We start from the raw sequence: 24,402 nt of genomic DNA on the forward strand, positions 1-24,402 counted from the left end.
CAACAGCCCCTGTGACCTCTGACGGGGAGGGGGGCTGGAGGGCGGGCCCTGAGTGCTGGAGGAGGGGCCTCAGTAGCTGTGCCCGGCTGGACCTGCCTCCCTCCCACCCCACCCCTGCAGATTGTCATCGTCCAGTTCGGTGGAAAGCCCTTCAGCTGCTCCCCCCTGTCCACGGAGCAGTGGCTCTGGTGCCTGTTCGTTGGCGTTGGGGAGCTGGTCTGGGGACAGGTGAGTGTCTGCCTTGTCGCCTTCCCCAGCCCCACGCCTTAGCTGTGCCCTCCACAACAGCACCAGAGAGGGGCACGATGCGGGGGGATCGTGGAGCCTCGGGGCCCATGCATCCGGTGTGTTCACAGCAGGGCTCAGGCCTGGGCCATGTCACCACTCGGGGGCAAGGCCGCAGGTGACAGTGTCAGCACAGGAAAGGCAAGGGCCATGGCTGGGAGGTCACAAAGCCCCAGCAAAATCACCCACCACTCCCCTTTTCATGGTAGAAGCCAAAAATCGTCCCCTAAAATGGGGGTGGCTTGGAAAGTACCCATATATTTGAAACTAAACAACCCTGCGAAATTCTCTGAGGGGCAAAGAGAAAGGGTCAAGGGAAGTGAAGAAATACTTTGAGATGATGGAAGGTGAAAGTCGGACACCTCAAGCCCTTGGCAGTTAAAGCCACGTGCGGCGGGAGGCTGGTGGCACCCAGCGATTACGTTAGGAAACGGCCCAGGCCATAGCGCACAGGAGGCTCCTGAGAGCGTTGCTCTGCAGTTCTAGAACACTGTACAGGAGACCAAGTCCAGGATCCACTTTGTCCTGTGTCTTAGTCCCCTCGGGCCACCCCAACCAAACAGCACAGCTTAAACAGCAGATGCTACCCTGTCACAGCTCCGGCAGCTGCAAGTCCAAGATCGAGTGTGTGCAGGGCAGGGTCCGGGAGAGAGCAGGGGCGAGCCACCAGGTCGCTTGCCGGGGGGAACCCCTCACGGTGATGTGTGACAACACGCACAGGGCGCTGCCACCAGGGCCGCTGTCTGGGGCCTCGGGTGCGGGGTCGGTCCCAGAGGCCCGGAGCTCCCGCGGGGTGACCTCGGATACCCAGGCCCTGCCCCCTAGACGTGAGGCCGAGAGGTGTGGCCCAGGGCCCGGCCAGGAATCACACATCGGCACAGACTGCCTGGCGGGCCCTCGGCCCCAGGGAGACGGAGACCCCCTCGTCAGGCAGGACGCACCGGAGACCTAGAGGTCCCCTGTCGGGAGCCGAGGCCCAAGGCCACACCTCCCCTCGCTGGAAACCACTCCTTGCTCCCGACGGCCTCCACGCCCCGCTCCCCCAGGACCACTCCGGGTCAGAGGAAAGAGGCTGGCATCTCTCTGGAGAGCAGCACTTGGCAGCAGGCACAGGTGGCCCAGGCAGGCAGCCTCGGGGACCAGGAAAGGACGTCCCGTCCCCGGCTCCACCCGCAGGGAAGAGCCGTTGGGGAGACAATGGTGCACGAGGCCCGAGCGCAAGGGGCATAGACGAGGGCCTCGGCCTGGGTCAGAGGGCGGCGGGCGGGCTGGGGCCTTTCCCCGGGCCCAGCAGAGCCCCCACCACCTCCACCCCCACACACCCCGGAAAGGACCAGCGCTGCTCTGACAGCCACCTGTGTCCGCTGCCCTCACCTGTGGCCCCGCAGGTCATCGCCACCATCCCCACCAGCCAGCTCAAGTGCCTGAAGGAGGCAGGGCACGGGCCCGGGAAGGATGAGATGACCGACGAGGAGCTGGCCGAGGGGGAGGAAGAGATCGACCATGCCGAGCGGGAGCTCCGCCGCGGCCAGATCCTCTGGTTCCGGGGCCTCAATCGGATTCAGACGCAGGTAAGCCACCGTGCCACTTGGCCACCCTGGCTTTCCCGCCCTCGGAGGGTGGCAAGCAAGCAAGAGGCAGAGAGTGGGCGACCTGAGCCCCCTACCAGTAGGGAAACCCTTGGGTGTTGCTGCCTCGGCGACAAGGGCCATCCCCAGGTGCGCCTGCTGGCGGCTGCGATGTCTCGATGGCCTGTCTCTGTCATGTCCCTCAGAGCCCGGGGGCCCTCCCCCGTGCCGGGTGCAGGTGTCACCGAAAGGTATCTGTTGTGACCGATAGCTGTCTCTTGGGGGGCACAGACCAGCCACCGTCTGCGTGGCTGCGGGGCCTTGCGTCATTTGCTGGACACAGCCAGGTGGCAGGGGGGTGACAACCTGGAGGACCCAGATGCCCATTACAAACAGCCTTTGGCGAGCTCGCCGTTCACGGCCTGTGTTGTGAATTCTGTGCAAGCGGACTCTGGCCACAGGGTTGGGCCTTTCTGTTCATCTCAGTGTCCAAATATCAGAGCTCGGGGACCCCGGGGTCTCCGGAGTCACCTGGTCACGGGGACCACTCGGCCTCGGGCGCTTTCCCAGCCTTCACGAGACTTGCTTGCCCGAGCAACCCCTGTTCTTTGCCCCCAACCCTTCCCAGGTGGCCTTCTTGCTGGAATGTTCTGTACTCGGTGTCTCTCCACATCCTCTCCTCACACTCACTGGTGGTCCCACCACAGCCTGGCTTCTGCCCCAACGTCCCAGAGGCAGTTGTCACCAAGGGCTGTCCCTCCATCCTGCGTCAAGGCTTCTTCCCAGCGCCCTTCCATGAGTGCAGTCGGCCCCGCTCTCTGCCGTCCCCTCCATCCCACTGTCTGCTCCTCAGCCTCGCTTGCCTGGCACCCCCACTTCCCACCCACACCTTGGTCCCCGCTGCTGCGGCCCTCACACGTGCAAAGTCCCACAGAGCTGGGGGCACGGGACCTAGTAGGGGCGGAAGGAAGAGCGGGTGAGAGCTCACCCCACCCTCGGCTGTCTCAGCTGCAGTCCCCCTCCTTTTACCCTGTCCCGTGGCCTCTGCTTGGGCCCTGTGGACGCCTCTTGGCCAATTCCCCGCTGCCTGCCCCTTCCCTGGCAGCCTTCACATGGCGCCCCAGTGCCCCCCACTCCCCGTCTCCTCCTCTGCCCGACCCGAAGCCCCCAGAGTGCCACGCCTGAACCGAGACGCCCACAGTGGCCTTGGCCTGGACCACAGTCCCGGAGCCCAGCTCCTCCCAGCCCCTGAGCTGCTGGCCGATGGCCCCGTCACCTCCCCTGAGCCAGCCGGGGCCCCAGTGCCATCCCAGACACTCTTCCTGTGTCCGCACACAGCTGGTACGCCAGCCGTCCCCCTCGAACGCATGTCCCCAATCAGCCACCCCGGCCCCCATCCTCCCGGCCTAGCCGCCAGTGTCTCTGCCTGGCTCAGGTCTACCTGCTGCCTCTGTCGCCCCCCGTGACACCGGTCTTTCTCCACGTTCTGTCCAGGACGCCCAGCCCCGTGCCCCTGACCTGGCTCCCACTCTCTGCCTCCTGGGGGTCCCACCTGGCGCCCAGCCCGCCCTTCTGCACATTCCCGCGAGGGCCCCTGGGCCAGGGGCATGACCTGAGAGCACACCTCTCCCCAGTGTGTGCCTCCGGAGTGTCACATGGCCTGTCACGCAGCGCTACGGGCTCGTCCCAAAGAAGCTCACACAAAGGTGCCCTCAGCAGCCATGCCTACCCCGCCCGGGCCTGACGCTCCTGGCGTACGCAGCTTGCCAGCTAGTGCCACACGATCCCCGGCAGTGTCACGGGGCTCAGCCTCAGCTCCGGCCACAGGCTCTTGGCCTCCCGCCTGCCCCTCCAGCCTCTGCTCGCCGAGTCCCTCCGGTGACCCCCGTCCCCACCGTGGCCGTGTAGCCGCTCTTCCTGTCTTAAGGGTCGAGTCCCGAGTCCCGACCGTGGCCTTCCAGCCCCTGCCTCTTGGCGTTGTCATCCCACGCACCCTGTGCTCCTGTTACCCCGGCTGCTTTTCTAGACATGCATTCGCTATGCGTCCATGCTGGCCACTCGGGGCCCCAGGACTCCCCGGCTCCCACGTGCTCCCTCAGGGCCCCTCCTCCTCCTGCAGCCTTCTGAGTCCACTCCCTCCGTGCTCCCAGCCCAGGGCGCTAGAATCGGTGAGGAGCACAATGCCCCAGGGAACTTACCGACACTGCAGAGTCCTGGGCTGCTCCCAGGGCTGGGGATATTGTAGGGCTGGGTGAGGTGGCCCCAAATAAGTCACCTTCAAGGAGCTCCCCAGGGATGCAAGGGGCTTCTCCAGCGGAGAAGCAGGAGGCCAGTTCTCTGGCTCGTTCATCTTTGCATCCTGAGCACCTAAGCCAACGTGGCCAGGGACGAATGTCTTAGGTCCAAATGGACCGCTGAGTGCCCAGTAGAGGAACAGGAACGACTCCGTGGCCAGATGTCCAGGTCTCCCCTCATTGCCTCGCAGCACGCCGTGAGCCCCTGCCCAGCCCATCCTGGCCCCATGGGCTCCCATCTGTCATGCCCCAGTTCAGCGGCAGAGCCCAGTCAGCCTGAGACGGCGGGGGGCAGGCGGGGGGTGACTGCAGCAGCACCCCTCTCCTCCAGGCAGCCCCCTCCACTTCCGCTGATGAGCCCAAGGTGATGGTGCTTTTCTAGCAGCTGAGACAGCAGCCCTGCCCAGTGTGAGGCGTCTGGGGAAGGGTCAGTGGTTCCCGGCCAGCTGTGTCGGTGTGCCCACGGGCTCCCGGGCCTGCCACCGCTGCCTGGCTAGTCGAGCGGGTCCCCTCAATCAGGGTCTTGGAGTTACGGGCCGTTCTGATAATCACCGCCCATGTAGACGCTGACCAGTCACTTTATACATGGTGAAATGGGACCCAGGCGGAAGGGTCTTGTCCGAAGTCACCCAGCAAGAGTCTCCCCTCCTCGATCCCCTAGCGATCCCCTAGCGTACTCCTAGCCCTCCCCATACAGCCACTCTTGCCTCCAGAGGACCCTCACACTGTCACCTCACATCCCCCATGCTCATCAAGAGTGCCAAACCAATTGGCTACTGGATACTTGAGCTCATTTTCTTAAAGAGCATCTGTTCTTTGTGATTCAAAATACCTGCTCGAAAAACAAATCAAGTCCTCCAGCTTGTGGGCATCCCCCAGCCAAGGGAAGCATCGCTCCAGGCAGCCAGCCGGCCCTAGATTTCTGGATTTTGCGAACCACAAAGTTGCTCTCCGGATTTGGGAGGCCAGCGCAGCTTTTTACGTTGCTAAGTGAAGGCATTTTGTAACCTGCTACCTGCTGTCACCATCATTCCATACTAACGTGTTAATACACCCAAAGGGTTGGGGACCGGGGCGGGGGGGGGGGGGGCGGTCATTCCAGAATTGCTAAGAGTCCTTGAAATGGAGACCATGGAGCTTTTTCGAAGCGCTCATGCTGCGGTCTACTTCACGTTGCATTATGGGCCAATGAGAAGCTTCAGCAGCAAGTGGGCTTTTGGGGGGCAGGGGGCCAGTGTGAGGTATTTTGATTGATACCATCATCCCATGGGGACACCGTGAGGAGAGGTCAAATCAGAGGCAGGAAAAGCATCTTTTCCTTCCCTCGTCGCCTCTTGAGACAGACCTTAGACACCTGTTGGCCATCGAGGGAGGAGAGCCTCCCTGCCCCCAGGGAGAGGGGGCCCTATGGCCTGGGTCGTCTTCCTTCCGTGCCTTGGGGCACACTAGACGCCGTGCCAGCCCCCCGTGGCCACTCAGAGTGCCTTATGCATGGGTGTCCGTCCCGGCAGTGAGGTGCCCTTGCTGAAGAGCTGGCTGTGTGGGTGGAAGGGGGCTCGGCGGCAGAGTACACGGCAGTAGCCCTTTCCACTGCGCGTCTAGGAATCGAAATCATGCACATCTTCATCTCGGTTGGGGTGGGGGGAGTCTGAGCACTCAACTGCCTTCTTCCGGGAAGCCTGGCCCCGCGTCAGACACCCCGCTGGACCTAGTGGCCACCACAGAGCCACCGCAGGACTTGGGGGTGGCATGGGGCCCCTCGCTCTGGGCCAGAGTAGGTAGCCAGTGTGCATCAGGTCCGGAATTGCATATTTGCTTTGCTGCTCACATCATCCAGTGAACTGTATGGCACTTTCCAGAAATCAGAGCCATCCTCGAAGGCCAAAACGGCCTGCCCCCACCCCAGCCCTGGAAGGCATCCCCAAAGAGGCAGCCAAAAGCGTGCCGTGCTGGGCCGGCCTCCCCTCCCGGAACCCAGGCACACGGTCTCCGACGGGGCCACATGCAGCGAGGCCACTGAGCCACAGGCCTGATTCACCCCCAGGCCTCCAGGCCGGTGAAGGGCCGCGGGCGGGAAGTCGGAAGGCCCCGGGGACTCCGAGCAAGCTCGCCACGTGGCTCTCACTTCCCATAGACCCACCTGCCTTTTGACACCTGGGAAGCTTAAAGGGCGGAGGACAAAGCAAAAGCCGTCTTTGCTCCCAGGCCCCTCCGGCCTCTCTGCTGTCCCTCCCACCACACCTGTGGCCCTGCGGAAGGGGGCCCGGGAAGACAGAGCGGGTGCTTTGGCAAAATCCCCCCCCCTCTCTTTTTAAGTCCAGTCTTTCACCGAGAGCGCCCACGCCCACGGGGGAGCCCCCTGAGGCACTGCAGGGCAGGGCGGGCCAGGCCAGCAGAGTGCCAAGCGGTCGATGCGTGTCGCGTAGACCAGGGCAGGCCAGGGAAGGGCCCCTGTACCCACGCCACCCCACCCGCGAGCACAGCCGCAGGGGGCCTCGTCCTAAGGGGAGCTGTCACATGCCCCCCGCAGCCGGCCGACACGGGGACCTGTTGACACGCGGCTTGCGATGAGCCTGCGGTGAACGCAAGCGGCTCCTTCCCCAACGGTTGCTTGCGGCGCCCGCCCCCCCCCCCCCGCCCTCCCGGCCTTGTGGGTGCTCGTCATTCGCTCAGCAAACCGTCCCTCTCTTGCTGGACGGCTCGGACGCACTGTCGGCTCCCAGGGAGCGGGGCGGCCTAGATGAGGCGTCGCGGTCACACCCCGAGCCCAGCGTGGCGCCCCCGTCCTCGCCCAGCCCCACCCCCGCGCGCTGGCAGGGACAACAGTGCAAGCCAACCTTTATCTCATTTTCTCTCCCACAGATGGAGGTAGTGAGTACCTTCAAGAGAAGCGCTTCATTTCAGGGTGCCGTGCGCCGGAGGTCCTCGGTCCTCAGCCAGCTCCATGACGTAACCAATCTTTCTACCCCTACTCACGCAATTCTCTCCGCCGCCAATCCCACCAGTGCCGCTGGGAGTGAGTCTTGAGTCCCCTTTTCTCTCATAAATGGCATCTCGGGGGGAGAAAAGCCTCCCCGCCTCTTCCTTCTCTTTTTTTCCAGTCTTGCATCCTCCGCTCACCGTGGCTTTTCCGTTCTTCCTCCACCGCCCTGTCCAGTCCTTCCCGCCCAGACGGTGTGTCTCTCCAAAGCCATATTCTCTTATGAAATGTCCTGAGTCCATGGCACTGCTGGACCTCCTGTTCTTTGCTTCGTTTGGTTTTTTTTGGTTTTCGTTTAGTGCTCCTTCTGTCATTGGTCTTTCTTTTCTTGAACTTGTCTGCACTTGCCGATGGTTCTTCATGAACTCGGGCCGCTTCTGGTGCTGTCTGGTGTCGGGGCAGGGCCTTGCTCAGGTTCCGTGGGGCGGCCCGTGGGGGGGCCCGCGGGCTCGGGGCTGCCCTCCAGGGCCGGACGGGGAGGCAGCTGCCGTCCCGGGCATCGCTGGCAGCGCAGGGCTCCAGCCCACCTACTTGGGGCGAGAGCGGCAGCTTCCAGAACTCCCCCTGCGGAGGTGTCACACTGGAGGCGGGCTTCGGGAGGGCCCGGCACAGGGTCCCGGGCGGGCTCCGGGGTGGCCAGCAGCTTGTGCTCACGTGCCCCGAGCCCACGCCGCTAGAGGCGTCCAAGGTGTTCCTCGGCCCGGAGTCCTCCTCACAGCCCGAGCCTGCACCCTGCCACCTTTCCACTTGTCCCCCAGGCACCTCCGCTCTTTCCGGACAGGCCTCAGGATTGGCAGGTCTTACCCCGATCCGGTCCACATTCCCTCTCCTTCCTCCGAGAAGCTGGGAGAAGGAGGCTCCCTCCTCTGTGCTCCAGGGCAACCCCCCCCCCCCCGACCAAGGGCTGCCCTAAGCGAGGTAGAAGCTTCCACCATTGCTCACATCTTTTTACAAAGACAAAAGGAAAGCCACTAGAGCCCCCCTGAACCCGCCACGGCGGGGTTTCCCCAAGGAGCGAGAGGGCCGGGAACCGTGTGAGCCCCAGCTCCTCCCGGGCTCCCCCCGGGCCTCCTGCCTCTTGTAACAACCTCGAGATGTCAAACACCAGACAGTGAGCCTTCGAGTATGAGCCCAGAGCCCCCCGGGATGGTTCGATGCTACCTGTTTCCTTTCCTTCCAGTGAGACCCGGCAACTCTCACCTCCGTGAACACATCGCTTCCCCCCAGACGGGAGCCGTTAACTACGCTTTTTCCCTCACCAGACTCTGGGATTTTCTTTTTGCTTGATTTCTTCTCTTTCTCTTTTTTCTTTTGTCTTTCTTTGTCTTCCCTCCCCTCCCCTTCTTTGTTTTTCTTCTTTTTTTCATTTTCTTTTTCCTTTTTTAGGACCTGGTGAGAGGTCCCCAGTGGGGGGCATCCCTCCTCTTGCTTACACTATCGTTTCAGGCCACTCTGCCCTTTAAGGAAGGGATGTGGGCCACACCAGTCCCCGCCGGACCACCTTGTCCCCTCCGGAAACAGCACGTGTGCATGCACGCACGCGCGCACACACACACACACACACACACACACCTTCCCCAAACCACGGGCCGCACACACCTCCAGCCCCCTTGCACACTCAGTGGGCTCCCCACCCGGGCCACAAACATTAGCCAACAGCCATCACGTAGGCGGGAGCTTGTCCCAGAGGGGTCTTGCCACCACTCCACCCAGAGAGGTGTGCAGGAGGCTCAGCTCCAAGTCACTTGAGGACAGAAACGGGTCTCGGCCCCCGGGAGCGCCTCAGCTAGGGCCTGGCTGAGGCAGCAGCACCCCTCTTCCTGGAAATGAAGGGACAAAAGGGGGCGTGGGTCGGCCCAAGAGGCACATACTGACCTGCCCCTGTTCTTCCCTCTCCCTTGACTTTTTTCCATACGTTTCTTTGCCAGCTCTCTCTGCACTTCCTGTCTGTCTGTCTGTCTGTCCATCTGTCTGTTGACTTGCGGGGGAGGGGAGGCAGCCGACAGAGCCCCCACTCGTCACACCCCTCAGGCTTTCTCCACTCCAGGGCCAGCCAGGGCCACCCTCTGGGAACCTGGCGAGGCCTGTTGTCTCTTGGCTCCCTCTGGATTCCTTGGGCTTCCTCCCTGGCGGTAGGCTCTTTCTCTCCTGTCTTCCTAGCGCCTTCCTTCCTTCTGCAGCCATCTATCATCCCACTTCCCACTCTGGGGAGCCCAGCAGTGCCTGGTAAGAACAGTGCGAGAGACACCCCCCGCCCCCGGTCACGAGCTACTCCAGGGGGATCGAACTCGTGCCTGACCAAAAACAGGGCCACCGTCCCTTCCACCCACGTGCCGCCGGGTGAGGAACGGGCCCCAGTGAGAGCGGAGCACCTTCTGTCTGAGGAGGGTGCTGCTGTGATAGCGAGGGGGTCCCCAGGTCCCAACCTACGAGCACCAGCCTAAAAGGCTCATCCCACTTGAGCGGCCGCACCTCAGAAAGGAGCCCCCTGTGGAGGAAGATGCTGGCAACACCAGGGGACATGCCTGCTTCTGGAAGCCACCAACCAAAAGCACTTCCCGCCATCATCACTGTGTGGCAGACGGGTTTGGAACTCAGAACCGGCCCCCAGTGCAAGCTGTGAGGACCTAGAGAAATCATTAAGCCCGGCACCCTCTTTGGACGAATCAGGACAGGGCACGAGGGACGGGGAGGGGAGCTAGCCACTGGCCCTCACCCCCTCTGGGAACTTACTGGAAGGAAGGCCAGGCGCAGCTCACCACAGAGCTCCTCGCCTAGCCGAGAGGCAGCCTGGCAGAGGCTGCAGTGCTCACAGGCCGCAAGGTTTTCCCGAGGAAAACCCAGCCCTTTCTTACGGGAAGATTCCTGTCCCCTGCGCCCACCGCCCCGCCGGTCTGCCCGTGATCGCACAGGCCGGGGCAAGTGTCTCCAGCACACCGGGCCTCTGCTGTGACTCACTCCCGCCGAGAACCCTGGGCTCTCCCGGCGGAAGGCCCAGTGCCGGGCGTGTGCAGGAGCCCCGGGGCCGCAGGGCAGGGGACATGGCTCACCGACACAGGTCCCAGCGCTCAGCGCGGTGCAGGGGGAGCCGGAGGCAAGGGACAGCGCCCTGGAGGGGTGAGCAGGGTCGGTTGGCGGCGCAGAGATCCTTGGGGCTCAGCACACCCACGCTCACACGCACCCATGCTTTCCAGCCAACCCCCGGGCCCCCGGGCTTTCTACACCCACGTGTCTTTGCGGCTTCTGGATCTGGGAGCCCCACTCGGCCCCCACTGCCCTGGCCACACACAGCGACCTCGCAGCCCCAGGACGGCTCACTCAGCCTTCTCGTTCTTGGCCGGGGCGTCCCACCTGCCCTTCACGGGCCGCCACCTCCAGGCCACCCCCCAGCTCGCATGGGACCTCGGCCGTCATCGTCCCTGCGATCGTTGTCCAGCCCTGTCCGTCTTCCGGAAGCTAGCAGGGACTGCCATCCCGTGCCCCGTCCCCAGGCCCGTCAGGCCCGGCCCGCTCGCACCCACTCGCGCTGCAGGAAGCCCGGGCCCACTCCCCGGCTGGCCGCGGGGGCCCAAAGGCCTGGCCCGACGGGGTGTTGTGCTCACTCGGGTTCACTCCCGGGCAGCAGGCGGGCGCCAGGTGGCTGCCCCCGGGCCTGAGCGCCCCGGCGCCCCCTCCCAGCCACACCTGCATTGGCCTCCTGGCTCCCCCAGCCCCCCGCGGCGGCAGAGCGGGCTCCTGACCCAGCCGGGCCACAGCGGCAGGGGCGACCGGGGAGTTTGGTCAGATGCGGCCCGAAGGGCTCCCCCGGGGCTGTTTGGTTCCGACCCTCCGAGCCAGGAACAGACCGTAGCAGTTGCTTTGTTTGAATTGCCTTTTGCAACACGAAAGCCTTCCATCCAACTTGGCAAAGCCGATGCCAGGTAAGCCCCCCCGCCCCCCGATTTCCTGGGACACACCCTCTGGGGCCTGGGGGGCCGAGCTCATCGCACACTCGCAGGGCAGCAGCCCCGCGGAGGAAGGAGCCTTGCGGAGGGCAAGCAGTCTTGTTTGCTGGAGTTTGCGCCTTTCTCGGGAACTTCGTTGATTCCAAGCCAAGTCTCTCCACTTGGGCTTCTGGGAACAGTGTGCTGGCATCTTGTCTCAGCTATTCGCCAGCGTTGTTTCCACATTAGGAATAGCATCAGCCATGCCCTGCCCGAGCCTTCCGCCACCGAGGGCCCGACCACAGGGAGGGACCTTCCGGCTCCTTCCTAACGTACCGGCTGGCTCGAGGCCTGAGGCAGACCCAGAACCCCTGCTCCCAGCCCTCCCCAGTAGGCACTTCCAGGCTGACTCCCGGGGCTGGGAGCCAGAGCCCGGGAAGCTCAAGACTTATTCGAGGCCCTGCAGCCGGACGTGGCCGGGATGAAAAGCCAGGCCGACCACCCGAAAGGCCCGGGACGCACCGTGCCTGGGTCAGCTCAGTGCAGCAGCTTGTTGACAGCAGCAGCGTGAGTCTGGACTCTCCCAGGCCGGGCCCAGGTGCATGCACACAGGACGGGAGGTAAACTTCACAAAAGGTGCCGGCCGTTAGCATTTTTGACTTGCCAACGCGCACAAAGCCCTGTCTTTAGTTTGGTTTGGGGTTCGATCCCTCAGAAAGGAGTTTGCATTTTCACATGTCCTGATTCCATGGTGAGGAAAGGGAGCCTTCCTCTTCGATTGTGGGTATGTCACCCCACGCCTCTTTGTGTCCCATCCAAGCCCCGAGACACCCCCTCATGCGTACAGGGATGCTTTGGGGCCTGGGAGCCCCGAAGTTCCTGGAAAGCAGTTCCCCTGGCTCTCCCCAGCCGCTATGTGCAGAATGTGCTATAAAGCCACGCCCTGGATGCCAGGAGAGCAGAAGGTCCCCTTCCTCCCGCAGAAGACTCTGGATGAGAGGCTGGTACAGAGGCAGGAGTGCCCATCAGGCATGAGGGGGCTTTGAGGGAGCAGCAGCAAGACAGAAGCAGGGGGCGGATAGCATGACGACCCCTCTCCATCCGGGGCCTGCGTGTCCCACGGTACAGAGCAGAAAAGGCCAGAAGGTTGTCGAACCCAGTTTCTGTTGTTGCCGTTGTCATCATTGTTCAGGGGCCTTTGCTTTTCTTTTTCTCTTCTCTTCTTTTCTTTTCATTCCCTTTTTGCATTCCTTTCCTTGGGTGGGTGTTCCCTCCTCCCCTCGCCTCCCCGTTTCCACATCCCCTCTCCACCCCCATCAGCACCTGCATTGCAAACTTGAGCGATGGGAGGTCAGACCAAAAGCGGAGCACGTCCACTTGGAACCGCGACCTTCAGCCCCGCTGCCGCCCCATCCCCAGCCATCCATCAGCAGCATGGTCATGTGTCACAGTGTGACATAAGCACCCCTTCTGCTTTGGTTCCGTGTGGCTGGAGCGGCGCTGTGGGTTTGAAGTGTCACCCTACCTGTCCCCGCTGACGGAGCTCTCGGCTCGGACAGCAAAGCACAAACCGAGAAGTAAGCTTCCGTTAAGTGTAGATGGTCACAAGCCCCAGAAGAGAAGAAAGCAGAGCAAGAGAAGTGTCGGGGGGGCTATTCTGGATGAAGGTTGTCTGGGGACGGCCTCTCGAAGGATGGATACGTGAGCCGGGTTCTGAACAAAGAGACAAGGCCAGCACGGGACATCCTGGCAAAAGAATCTAGGCAGCGGAAGGGGCAGGTGTCATGTTGCCGGGGGGACCCGAGCTAGCTGGTGAGAGGTACTTTCAGCAGCTGCCCACTGAGCCCCTGCCGCGCGCGGCCACCATGGTGGGTGCTGGGAGCCAGGGTGGTCAGTGAACCAGACAGACCCCAGTGTTCAGGGGCCTGCGGAAAGGAGGTGGAGGAGAGAACAATGGGCAGGGGCGGTGAATTGAAAGTGAGCCACGCCGGGGAAGAAAGGAACAGGTGCAGGGTTTCTGAGGGAGCCGGGAGGTTTGAGCCTGGAAACAGAAAAGGTGAGGGGGGGGCCAGGAGGCTCCCTGGGGAGGAGGCTTCCCAGCGGAGGGAACAGCTTGTGCGAAGGCCCTGAGGTAGGAGCGTGGGAAGAGCCAGGAGGCTGAGGCTGGAGACAGTCAAGGATAAGAACTGAGGCAGGCCCTGACCCCCGCCTATTGAAGGGTTCAGACGGGCGGAGGGTGTGACAGGCTCTGGCTTCGGTTTGACCGGATTCCTTGGGCTGCCATGAGAAGAGACCGCAGAGGCCAAGGGCAGCAGCAGGGAGACTGAGGAAGAGGCGTGGGGTGAGGGGTGAGGTTACAGTGGCAGGCCGAGCCCCAAGCCTGGAGATAGAGATGTGGGGCTGGTCAGCAGACAGATGCCATTTGGGGTCACAGCAGCTAGGAAACATGGGAGGTGGGGGGAGGCCCAAAGATGAGCCTCGGGGCCCTCGGGTGTGGGGGGATGGGGAGAGGATGGAGAACCTGGGGCCCTGGCTATAGCCAGGCAGCAGGGGTGTGGCGTGGGGAGCATTGAGTGCCCAGCTGGGGATGTCCCTGGGGAGCAGGGGGCCAGGAAGGAGCCACTGGCAGGGGCTAGAGAGGACCACGGCACTGAGAGGGTCTCTTTTTTTTATTTTATTTTTTTATTTTATTTTTTTTTTTGAGGGTCTCTTTTTTAAGACAAGATGTGTGAGCAGGCGAGGGACGGGGGCAACATGCTCGAGTGGGTGCAGGGGCCGGGGGAGGGGGCACCCAGGCAGTGCCGGGGCAAGCAGAGCTGCCTCTCGGGCCTCAGGAAATGGGGGGCACAGCGGGCCCTGACCTGATCCTCCTCAGCCTTCCCAGACACCGTGGCCAGAACCCTAGGAGGCATCTTTACTGGGAAGTGCTTTTCGTGTCTGTAACGTTTACGGTCACTGGACTTTTGGGGGGCTCGGGGTCCAGCTGGGTGAATGCCCCCACTGCTCAGGGTGGAGCCAGGGCAGCCCCATCGCCTGCTGGAATGCTGGGCGTCCCCACCAGCTAGGCTGGAGGGCAGGGTGCAGTTCACTAGGCAGAGGGGAAGGAGGCTGCCAGGGGCCCCAGAGACACCCACCCCGCGGGCGGGAGGCAGGGAGGCTCAAGAGGCCGGGCAGTCAGGGCCTCTGGCCTTGGGGGCCGAGCCCCAGGGGCCGCCAGGAACTCAGGGGAGCCACGGAGGGCTCTAGGGTGGAGAGGCCGGGGAACCGGGGGCTGCGGGACATGCTGATGCGTGGCACTGGGTTGGGGGATCGGCGGCCCTGGGACCGGCAGCCCGGGGTGACCCTCAGCCCCTTCGGTTGGACAGAGCTGTCAGCCACCGAGTGCGCTGGGATGGGCCCGTGCGGCTGCGGACACGGGTGGTGCGGTGGCACGGACAGCCTGGAGGGTGGCAAGGTCCCTTTGGAGAGGTGACCCGAGGGAGCCCTCCCTGGGCCTCGGCTGGAGCTTGAGGAGCAGGGCAGGGCGTGGGGGACGGGCCCTGTTTGGGCTCAGCCTCGCTCCCTCTCGTGCCGGGACACGCTGAGCTCTGCCGTGGGGCGGTCCCAGGTCCCCCCAGCACCCCACCTCGCGTGTGAGCTCGGGTCTCTAGGGCAAGCCTCTCTTCTCGAAGCGTTGGCTGGTTCTCACCCAACCAGCATCCCAAGAGGTTAGTTCTTTGGGGCTCTTCAGGGTTGGGGGGCCTGAAAACACCCCATCAGAACACCAACACCGAGCACCTTGATGACAGGCTGAGGTCTCACGCGGGGAAGTGGGACGTGGAGGAAAGCTGACTGTCCGCCAGCTCTCAGACACTTGGGGTGACACAAGCCTAGCCTTGAGCCCCCGGCCGCGTGGGTGCGTGAGCAGCCCCGGCGCCACCTGCCACCTCGCTCCGTCGAGGCAGCGAACAAGGCTGGTGGCAAGAGGGTCATTAGACCGGGAGGAGCGCCCTGAAGGAACATTCCAGAACTGCAGAAGCTAGAGAGGGAAGGGCTGGCTGCCGTTTGGGGGCAGGCTTTGGAGTTGAGCCAGGCACGGGGAGACCCGAAGATGGGTTTCAGCAGGGGTCCGGCCATCAGGGGACCCCGGTCCAATTGAGGGGAGCTGCTCAGCTACAAGAAAGGGTGTAGCCAGCATGGCCAGGTCACTGCTGCCAGGCTTACCCCACAGGCCCACAGGCCCACAGGCCCACAGGCCCCCAGGCCCGGCGGCGTTGGGGTGCGGTGACCTGAGGGCTGTGGCCGACAGCTGGGGCAGACACCGCAGCACCGCCACACAGCCACGACAAATGTCCCGGCAGCTCCCCCACAATTCTGGCACCAGAAAAGGCCCAAAGAATGAGGCTCCATCTGCAATGCCTCCAAAACGTGAATTCTGTTTCTTTGCATTAAAGTGTCAAATGAATCTCACCTCGATTTCTGGGTGACTCCTTTCTCAGAGGCCAGCCTGGGGGAGTCAAGGGAGTGAGGGCAAATCGTTGGCCATCTGTAACCCAGAAGCTGTGACTTCACCAACTTCCGAGAAAATCCTCACCAGATGTGAGATCTGGGGTTAGGAAATCCCAGTTTTCCCGAGCTCTGGCTGACTGTCTTTGCTTCAGGTGACTTAGGAGCCCTGTGCTTGGCCACGCGATGGCAGTGCCGGGATCCAGACAGCGGAGGGTCGACAGGGACTCCTTGTGAGCGGTCCGATTCACGCTCTAACCTAGGGGCCGCCGACTTCCTCTCAAGGACCTTCAAGCAATCAGGGTTAGCTTTGCAGGCCAGGTCTTGGTCACAACTAGCCAGCCCTGCCCTGGGATCTCGAAGACAGCCGTAGACCACGCAGAAGCCAACGGCGTGGCTGTGTGGCAATAACACTTTAGGAGACCAAGCTGAGGGCCAGCGTGAGCCCTTGGGCCACAATCGGCCAACGCCTAGTCTAAACCAAGAACACCAAGCCCTAGAACCTTCGACCTGGAAATGACTTCAGAACTGATGCCGTGTCCACCCACTCACGTGGGGAAGAGCTGGCTGGTCCATCTCAGCACCAGGCCAGCTGGCTCGTGCGGGGCCCAGCAGAGGCCTTCCCAGCAAGTCGGGCTTCTAGAACCAAGAGGGAGCCCAGGTGGGGGCACCAGGGAGGGAACAGAGAGGCAGCAGCTCTGTGGCTCATGGGCCCGGCGACATTCGAGCACTCACGGAGGCAAAGGTGTGATCGCACAGACCGAGGGGCTAGTTCTGGGAGCAAGATCCCGCAGGAGGGGAGGTGCGGGGGTCAGAGGGTGCCTGAGCTCGGCTGGGGCCAAGGGCCACCATAGCCGGGGCCCAGGGCACTGTGGGAAGCTCTTCCCTGTGGAGTTATGTTGATCCAAGGTCTGCCAGTGACAGTGGGACAGCCAGGGAACAAGATGTAGAAAAGCCTGAGTAGAGGGAGAACAGGGCAGATTCCAGGAACTAAAAGAAAGTTGTCTGGCTTGGAAAGTGAAGAGGAGGAGGAGGAGGAGGAGGAGGAGGAGGAGGAGGAGGAGGAGGAGGAGGAGGAGAGTGCAGGCCGGGGAGGGCTGGAGAGGCAAGAGGCGCCAGATTGCAAAGTGCCTGTGAAGGCAGGAGACACGAAGGCAGCGGGGTCTGCGAAGGGAAGTGACCACCAGTCAGAGGCACCCAGCCATGGGCTGGGGGGGCTTTAGGAGGCAGGAGCAAGCGTCGCGGGGGATCAGGGCACCCAAGCAGGACAGGTTTAGCGGGTGCATATCAAAAGTAGGGCCATTTTCAGGGTCGGATGCCTCCAGACGGGAGGGTGGCAGGCTCTCGGGCCTGGAGGTCTGAGCGGGGGCCTGGGCCACAGCCCCCGGCTACAGCCAGGTGAGCCCCGTGGTGGTGGTCAGGGCCGGAAGGTGGGCCCGGGCTTATGAACGGAGAGGAAGAGGAGGACCAGGGCCAGGCCAGGGCTCTGGGGCCCCGTGGGACAGAGGAAGGAGAAGTGGAGGAGACAGGGCCAGAGCGGCCGGTGACGTAGGAGGGAAGGCGGGAGGAGCTTCCAGAAAAAGGAGCAGTCAGCTCTATTGGGTGCCCCTGAGAGACCACATAAGATGGGGACACAAAAGTAGTCACTGGACTTAGCAGCAAGGAAGGCTGATGGCCCTATGGGTCTGGGCATGGCGGGTGCTGGCGACAGTCACAAGAGCTGGCGGGACAGAGTGGAGGAATATAGAGAAGCCAGGGAGGGAAACCCCACTGGAGAAAGGCCAGCCACGCGCCCATAGGCCGGGGACCTTCTCTTACCAGAAAGTTCTGCCGCCTTTCTGGTAAGAGGAAGTGGAGAGTCCACTCTGTAGCATTGTCCCTTTGTGGGGTCACCTTTCTGTCCTCCCAAATTGGAGTTCACATGTGGCAGAGGGCCCAGGGGCCACCTAAGCCGCCCCCCCCCCCACTTCCCAGTGCTGGGAAGCGGGAGGCAACAGCCAACAGTCCTGCGCAGTGGTCACTCTCGAGTTCCAAATTACCTGCCCAGGCCGGCCCAGAGAAAGCCGCTGCCACGTGTCCTGCAGAGGGACCGGTTGATGGGACGTGGACCCCAGCCTGAGGGCCCTTGCCGCCCCCGCCGTCCCATTCCCGCGGATGAACATTTGTCACGCAGCCTAGCTTGCGCTCTTGGTGTGGGTGGACGCTGCCAGCACCGGCCAGGCACTGACTGTCTCCTTGTTTCCTTCTTTGTCTCCTCCCTCCGTCCCTCCGTCCCTGCTCCCGCCGCGGGCCCCTGGGCTCCCCCGTCCCCCTCCAGATCCGGGTGGTGAAAGCATTCCGTAGCTCGCTCTACGAAGGCCTGGAGAAACCCGAATCCAAGACGTCCATTCATAACTTCATGGCGACGCCCGAGTTTCTGATCAACGACTACACCCACAACATCCCACTCATCGATGACACGGACGTGGACGAGAACGAGGAGCGCCTGCGGGCCCCCCCGCCCCCGTCCCCCAACCAGAACAACAACGCCATAGACAGCGGCATCTACCTGAGCACGCACGGCACCAAGTCAGCTACCTCGTCAGTGCTTTCTTCCAGACCGGGGAGCCCCCTCCACAGCGTGGAGACGTCCCTCTAGGGGAGCGCTCTCGGCGCGCCGCACACACGCGCACGGACGGGACGGCTCGGGCCTGCAAGGACGTGGCCGAGGGCTGGAGACGGGGCTCGCAGCACGGCGCTGGCAAGAAGCCTCCCCACCCGGGGCTTCTGACCTGGGACCCAGGACGAGGACGGAGAAGCCGGAGCGTGACAACAGCTGTGTTTCCCTTTTTTCTATCGGAGCTTTTTTTTTTTATTTTCTAATGAACACGACAATTCCACCAGATGTTGGCTGCTGGGGCTGTGCGGTGGGGCAGGGGGCTGGTGTCAGGTTGTTTTTTTTTTTATTTCCCTGCACCCGCCGGAGAGCGGTGGGCCCGGTAGGTTCAGACGGAAAGAGAAAGGATGAACGTTGCTCCACAGGGCCGGGGGGACAGCCCCGCCCAGACAGCCCCCCCAAAAGCTGGGAGCCGCCTGCAAATGTACCCGCATCACCGAGCGCCCCTTCCCCAGGACCACGTGCGGTCTGTATGTGTGTGCGTGTGTGCGTAGATATGTGCGTGCGTATAGACATATACGTGCACGGATGACCAGATGCATATTTAAAGAATAAGGAGCTATTTATCAGCATGATATTTCCATTCCTCTTATCAGGTGTTTTTATTTTGAAATTTCATTATTTATTGTGGCAGGTTTTTTTCAGGGAACGAGACTGCAAGAATATCTTTTTGGTTGCTTGCCCCCCCCCCCGCCCTCCGGCCTCCCCGATCGCGGCCCCCCCACCCCCCGCCCAGCCTCCGTTCTCCACCCAGGGCCTCTGTCTCGCACAGTCCCGGGGACCGTCGCTGTGCAGACCCCTGGGAAGGTCGGGGAGAGAGACACGAGGCCGGGGCGGATCTAATTGGAACTCTTGCACTTTGAGACCCCTGCCTATAGCGGAGAAACAAACCCTTTCAATGGAATTTTTTATTTAAAAGGAAAATACCAAAGTATTGACGAGAATGATCCCCTCCAGTAGGTGGAAAGGGGAGTTTCGCTCTCGGTTTCCGTCGGTTTCGGCTCCCAGTCCTGAAGTCGGCCTCGTGGACTCTCTTTGTCCGCAGCCCAAGTTCAAGAGCATGAAGGGCCGCACCCCCCCCACACACCGCCTCGTCGACCCCTTGGCAGAGCCCAGAATCCCGGAGCAGCCCCAGGGCCCCGAGGTAGGGGGGTGGCGGGGAGAGCAGCGCGAGCCAGGTGGAAGGTGGCACAGGAAGAGGCACCATCCAAACCCAAGAGGAGCGGATGCGACTGCAAGCGAGAAGGTGGGCTGAGGGATCTGTCGAGTGACTGGGCCAAGGTCTCAGTCGCCACCTGCCAAAGCACTCGTCCGACCTGGGTCTTCTCGTTCAAGGACAACTCTGACCCACGGAGGCATGGCGTCGTGTCTGCAGCCACCTGCGGCGACGCAGGGGACGCAGATGCAGAAGTGCAGCCCCTGGGAGCAAGGGCACCTGGGAGCAAGGGCACCTGGCTGCTGCTGCTCCTGCCACACCTGTGGCTCCTCCTCGCGCGCCCCGGAAGGCTGAGGAGGTCAGCTTCGCCGAGCCGGCGGAGCCCCGTGTCTGCGGGTGGGAGAGCTGGGCCTGGGCTCCCCAGACGGTTCCCTCGGGGACCTCTCCTTGCCGTATGGGCACCGCTGGTGCCAAGCCTCAGTTTCCCCTGAACGCACACTAACCAGGGAGGGAAATGCAGGAAAAGCAGAGGCTCCTTTACCTTCTGAATCCATCTGTCTCGTGTTTTGCAGAGAGGCCCCTGAGGCCCGACCACAGCTTGTACATGTGCCTATCACTTGGGCCTGAGGCTGAGCCACTGAGGGACAGCGGGGGGCTGAGGGACACGGGTCAGAACGGAAATGCAGGTGTGGATGGGCAGCGAGGCTGGCTCACCCGTCACGTCCCCTGTGCTGCACCCACCGGCAGGGGACTCGTCTCACCTCCACCTGCCCGTGTGAGCATCCGGGTGGACATCCCAAACACGCTCGGTCCCTACCGTTAACGCGAATGCCATGTCACCCCTGAGCAGGAGTAGTCCAATCTCGGGCAAAGGAATTTCAGTTAGAAAAGAAAATCCCACTCAAAATGCCAGCTACAGATAACTTAAAGCCATCCCTTTATTCCAAAGGGCACATCGAGAATGTTACCCATTTGTAAACTGTTCCCTAATGTCCTTGTTTCAACAACAACAAAAAGGGCAACTCAATTTGTTGAGGGTCTGTGTGTTCTTAAACTAGAAATAAAATCGGAAATCTTTCAATTGAAGAAGATAAGCTGCATACGCTCTGCTCATGGGCTTCTTTTCATTCTCTGTTAGAGACACCTCGGTAGAACAAATGGTCAATATATATTAAACAAAAACCCTCACTGCTGCTGTACAAAGTTGCCTACTGTGTGTGTCCATTGTTGAGTTTCTACGTTGCCTTTCCTCGGGGTGTGGGGTTCAGAAAAGGGGCGCCGTGACCTCGGATTGTCGCTCTGGTTTCTGTACAGTCTTCAGGCCGAGGGACCTGTCTCGTGAGGAAGCCCCTCTCTATAAAAGCATATTATACGGAATGGCTTGGTCAACTGTGTTCAGTTCTTAAATATGTTTTACCTTTTTATTTGCCTGTTATAAAGTTGAACAAAAATTATCTTCGTGAGGAAGACCAGATGCATAATAATTTCGAGTCTGTAGTTGAATTTCCTAAAGAATAGACCAAAATTTCTGTGTATTAAAAAAAAAATGAAAGGCTGCTACAGTCCCAGTCTGGGTAACATGTGTGATTTATTAGTTGGTGAATTCTCGTTTGGAATGAAAAGGAGGCGTCTTCATCCGCTTCACCAAGCTGCGACGAGCCCCAGGAAGGGTGTGCGGAGCGCCCCCTGGTATGCAGCCACCTGCCCAATCCTTCTGGAAGGAAGAAAGGGCTCGGCTGCCCTGTGGGGTCGGAGGCCCTGCTAGCCGAGGTTTGCATGGTGGTCCTCTAACTGTCGTGGCCTAGAGGCTCCCAGCCTGAATGTCCAGGCCAGCGTCCTCAAAGGAAGGTGAGGGCAGGGGCCACCAACCCAAATGTCAGAACCCTGGCACACATGCGGCCTCCTTTTTTTTTATTATGGCAAAAGATATAGAACATAAAAGTCACTGTCCTGACCGTTTTGAAGCAAACAGCTCGATGACATCAAGTACTTTCACAGCGCTGCGCAGTCATCCCCACCATCTGTCCCCAGAATATCTTTATCTCCCCGAACTGAAATGTGTCCGCATTAGACATCAATTCCTCATCGTGTGCCCCGAGGCCCCCGTGCCCAGCATCCTTCCTGTCCCTGAATCGACTGCTCCAAGACACGCTGCCTAGTGTCCTCGAGCTTCACGCGCGCTGTAGCCTGTGTCAGAATTCCCTGCCTTTTTATTATTTTTCATTTATTATTTTTTTTATTTCCTGCCTTTTTAAAGCTGAATAACAACATTCCACTGCGTGGATGGACCGCAGTTTCCCTACCCGTTCACCCGTCAGTGGACCGTTGGGTTCCTTTCTGCCTTTCGGCTACCGTGAACCATGCTGCCGTGGACACGGGTGTGCAGATATGTGTTTTGAGTCCCTGTTTTCAATCCTCTTGGGTCTACATGCACGAGTGGGGTTGCCGGGCCATTCGGTAGTGCTAGGTTTCATTTTTTGAAGAGGTGCCACACTGTGTTCCACGGCGGCCGCACCATTTTAAACTCCCGCCAGCAGCACACGAGGGTTGCAATCACAGACTTCCCCTTCAAGCCAAAGCCATGGAAAGAAAACCCATTATTCCATTCACTTGTTCGCCGGGTCATTCCCCTACCCGTTCCTTCGCACACTTGGTGTCTCTGAACACCTGTGGGGAGGGGGGCCTCTGTGCTCTGCGACCCACCCCCTGCCCACAAAGGCAGCTCAGGTCCAAACCTTGCAAATGACGACCACGGTGACAGCCAAGACTACCCACATCTCCTTTCCCTGTGTTTCTATTTTTCCACTCCACACATCACACTTCCAAACTTGGCAATGCCGGCGGATGCCTTTTCCAGGGAAGCTGCCAAGAAAGGAGAAAAAGCTCCACCCCCCCATAAAAAAAGCTCCCCCCCACCACCACCACGAGTCCATACTTCTAAAAAAGGCAAAAAGACAAATAACACAAAACAGCAAACAAATAGCAAAGAGCCCTTGCTTCACGGATGTGTGAATCCACCTCGAAGCACAAGGCTGAGCGAGTTTAGATGGGGCCGGATGCCACGTCAAGACAGCTGGCACCTTAGGGAGCGATGCCGCCCCCCCACGTTGCTCATTCCTGCCTGTGGACACTCTTCCGCTCCCGCTATCAGGTACACCACAGGTTCCCGTGCAGATTGGTAGCTAGCCAACTGAGGTGGCGCAAGGAAGCGCTCCGACGCTCATTCCTTCACGAAGCCCGCCAGGGTTTCACCATTTTCACCACCCAGCACCCCGGCAGCAGGTGCGGCCAGAGTCCAGGGAAGGCCCGGTGTGAGCTGCCGCAGTTCCACACGCTGGCGGGTGGGGCGGTGGCTAAAGAAGCAGAAGTTAGCGTCCCCCAGCTGTCCCCCAGCTCCGGGGGCCAGGAGTCAGGGACTCGGGTGTGGGCAGGGCGGAGCCCCCTCCCAGGGCTCTGGGCGCCAAAGCTCGTCTCTTCCAGCTGCTGCCCTTGGCCTTCCTTGGCTGCCAGACGCACGGCTCCCATCTCTGTTGTCACACGGCCTTCTCCCTCTGCACACTCCACCACTGTGTCTTATAAGGTCGCCAGTCATCCTGGCTTCGGACCCAGCCGACTCCCATAGGATCTCATCTTACATTGACAATTCCTACAAAGACCCCATGTTCCAAGGGTTAGGACACAAACACATCTTTCGGGGGCCGGGTCCAGGGTCCACTGCACCACAGCTTTCCAGAGACTGGCCCAGGTTGTCCTAGAACCCGGATTGCCCCCACCCCACCCCACCCCACTCCTTCAACCGGTTCAACAGGCCAGGCAAGGCTCTGGCGATTTATCACTTTCCAGTAAGGAAGATGTGCTCTGAACCGAGAAGCTCGTGGAAGCTTGGGGTTTCAGAACATCTCATCTGCCTCCTGCATTGCTGACCGGTGCCTTCCCTGCTTCTCTGTTCCGAGGATGGCACACTGAAGGCACGGCTTCGGGCCCCAGCCGCAGCGGGGCAGACGGATGACCCCAGGGCGCCCGGCGCTGACAGGACAAGGCCCAGGGGCCAGCCCGCGAGGCCTGCAAGTCCCGCCGGGCAGCAGGACAGGCACACAGGAGGGCCAAGGGCTCTAAAACAGCAGTCAGAAAAGAGTGAAAATAAAAATAGCAACCAGCAATCCCAGTCTGACATCATCTGGTCCAACCTGCTCAATTTACCAAGTGGGAAACCGAGTCCCACGGAAAGAAAGGAACCGGCCTGCTATGCCGTAGGCATAAAAGGAAACCTAGAGCTGCATAATCTCCACACAGCGCCGCTAGCCCCGAGCTATGCTTTCCCAGTTCAGCTCGGCGCCTCACAACCTGGGCTGGGGAGGGTCACCCATCCCTCCAGGGCTTGATCCAACCATCCTCCCTTCCTTCTGGTAGGCCCCGGGGCAGGGGGTGGCGAGCAAACAGATTGAACAGGTGCAGAGGAGAGAACTCGCCAGGGGGCTGGCCCGGACCCCCCCCCCCCAGCCCTCCCATCCAGAGCAGGCGGTTCTGATTTCTGAGAGCTGAGGAAACCACCTCGCATCCAGCGGGGAGGGGTGGAGGGCAGCTGCCTCACCGGAGGCTGAAGCTGAACAGATCCAAAGAAACTGAAGCTGCTCTAAGCCTGAGATCTGGTCAGGGGAGAGAAGACAGATTCCAAAGGTGAAACAGCCGTGGCCCAGTTCCATGGAAACCGACAGTAAGCAGCCAGTATCCAAAGCCCGTGCTCCCCTGGCAACAACGTCACAAATCCAGGGAAGCACCTGGGACAGTCCCCGGGCCCCCACACCATCATGTCTTGAGGGACAGTCCCACCTCGATGGCGTGTGGAGCCCAGTGGGGATTCCCAGGAGAACCACCTAGGCTGCTCGGTTTCTCTAACGCACCCAAAAGCAGGTCTTCTGGAAGAACCGCCCTTCGAGTGGGTCAGGAGGGTGCCGTGGCCCCGAGATTCCCCAGGCTCTCCATCCAGTCACAGTCTTGACATTAAAGAAAACTCCATCAATTACTTTCCAGTTACATTTTGGTCAGATCTGGGTT

General features: G+C 61.2%; 1 protein-coding gene across 11 annotated transcripts in view; it reads left to right on the forward strand.

Annotated features, from left to right (window-relative positions):
• Positions 1–20,896, forward strand: part of ATP2B3 (ATPase plasma membrane Ca2+ transporting 3) — a 43,919-nt gene extending 23,023 nt beyond the window's left edge. For 7 of the 11 annotated variants that reach the window (XM_055337283.1, XM_055337285.1, XM_055337286.1 and 4 more), the window contains 3 exons: positions 121–228; positions 1,674–1,856; positions 17,853–20,896. In XM_055337283.1, coding sequence (XP_055193258.1) covers positions 121–228; positions 1,674–1,856; positions 17,853–18,173 — 612 coding nt within the window. In that variant the 3' untranslated portion in view covers positions 18,174–20,896. Of the gene's footprint in view, positions 1–120; positions 229–1,673; positions 1,857–7,009; positions 7,164–17,852 lie in introns of all 11 variants that reach the window. The other 4 variants (XM_055337282.1, XM_055337281.1, XM_055337288.1 and 1 more) reach the window with 4 other exon arrangements.
• The last annotated feature ends 3,506 nt before the right edge of the window (positions 20,897–24,402 follow it).

Source organism: Nyctereutes procyonoides, unplaced genomic scaffold (assembly GCF_905146905.1).
Source record: "Nyctereutes procyonoides isolate TBG_1078 unplaced genomic scaffold, NYPRO_anot_genome, whole genome shotgun sequence".
NCBI lineage: Eukaryota > Metazoa > Chordata > Mammalia > Carnivora > Canidae > Nyctereutes > Nyctereutes procyonoides.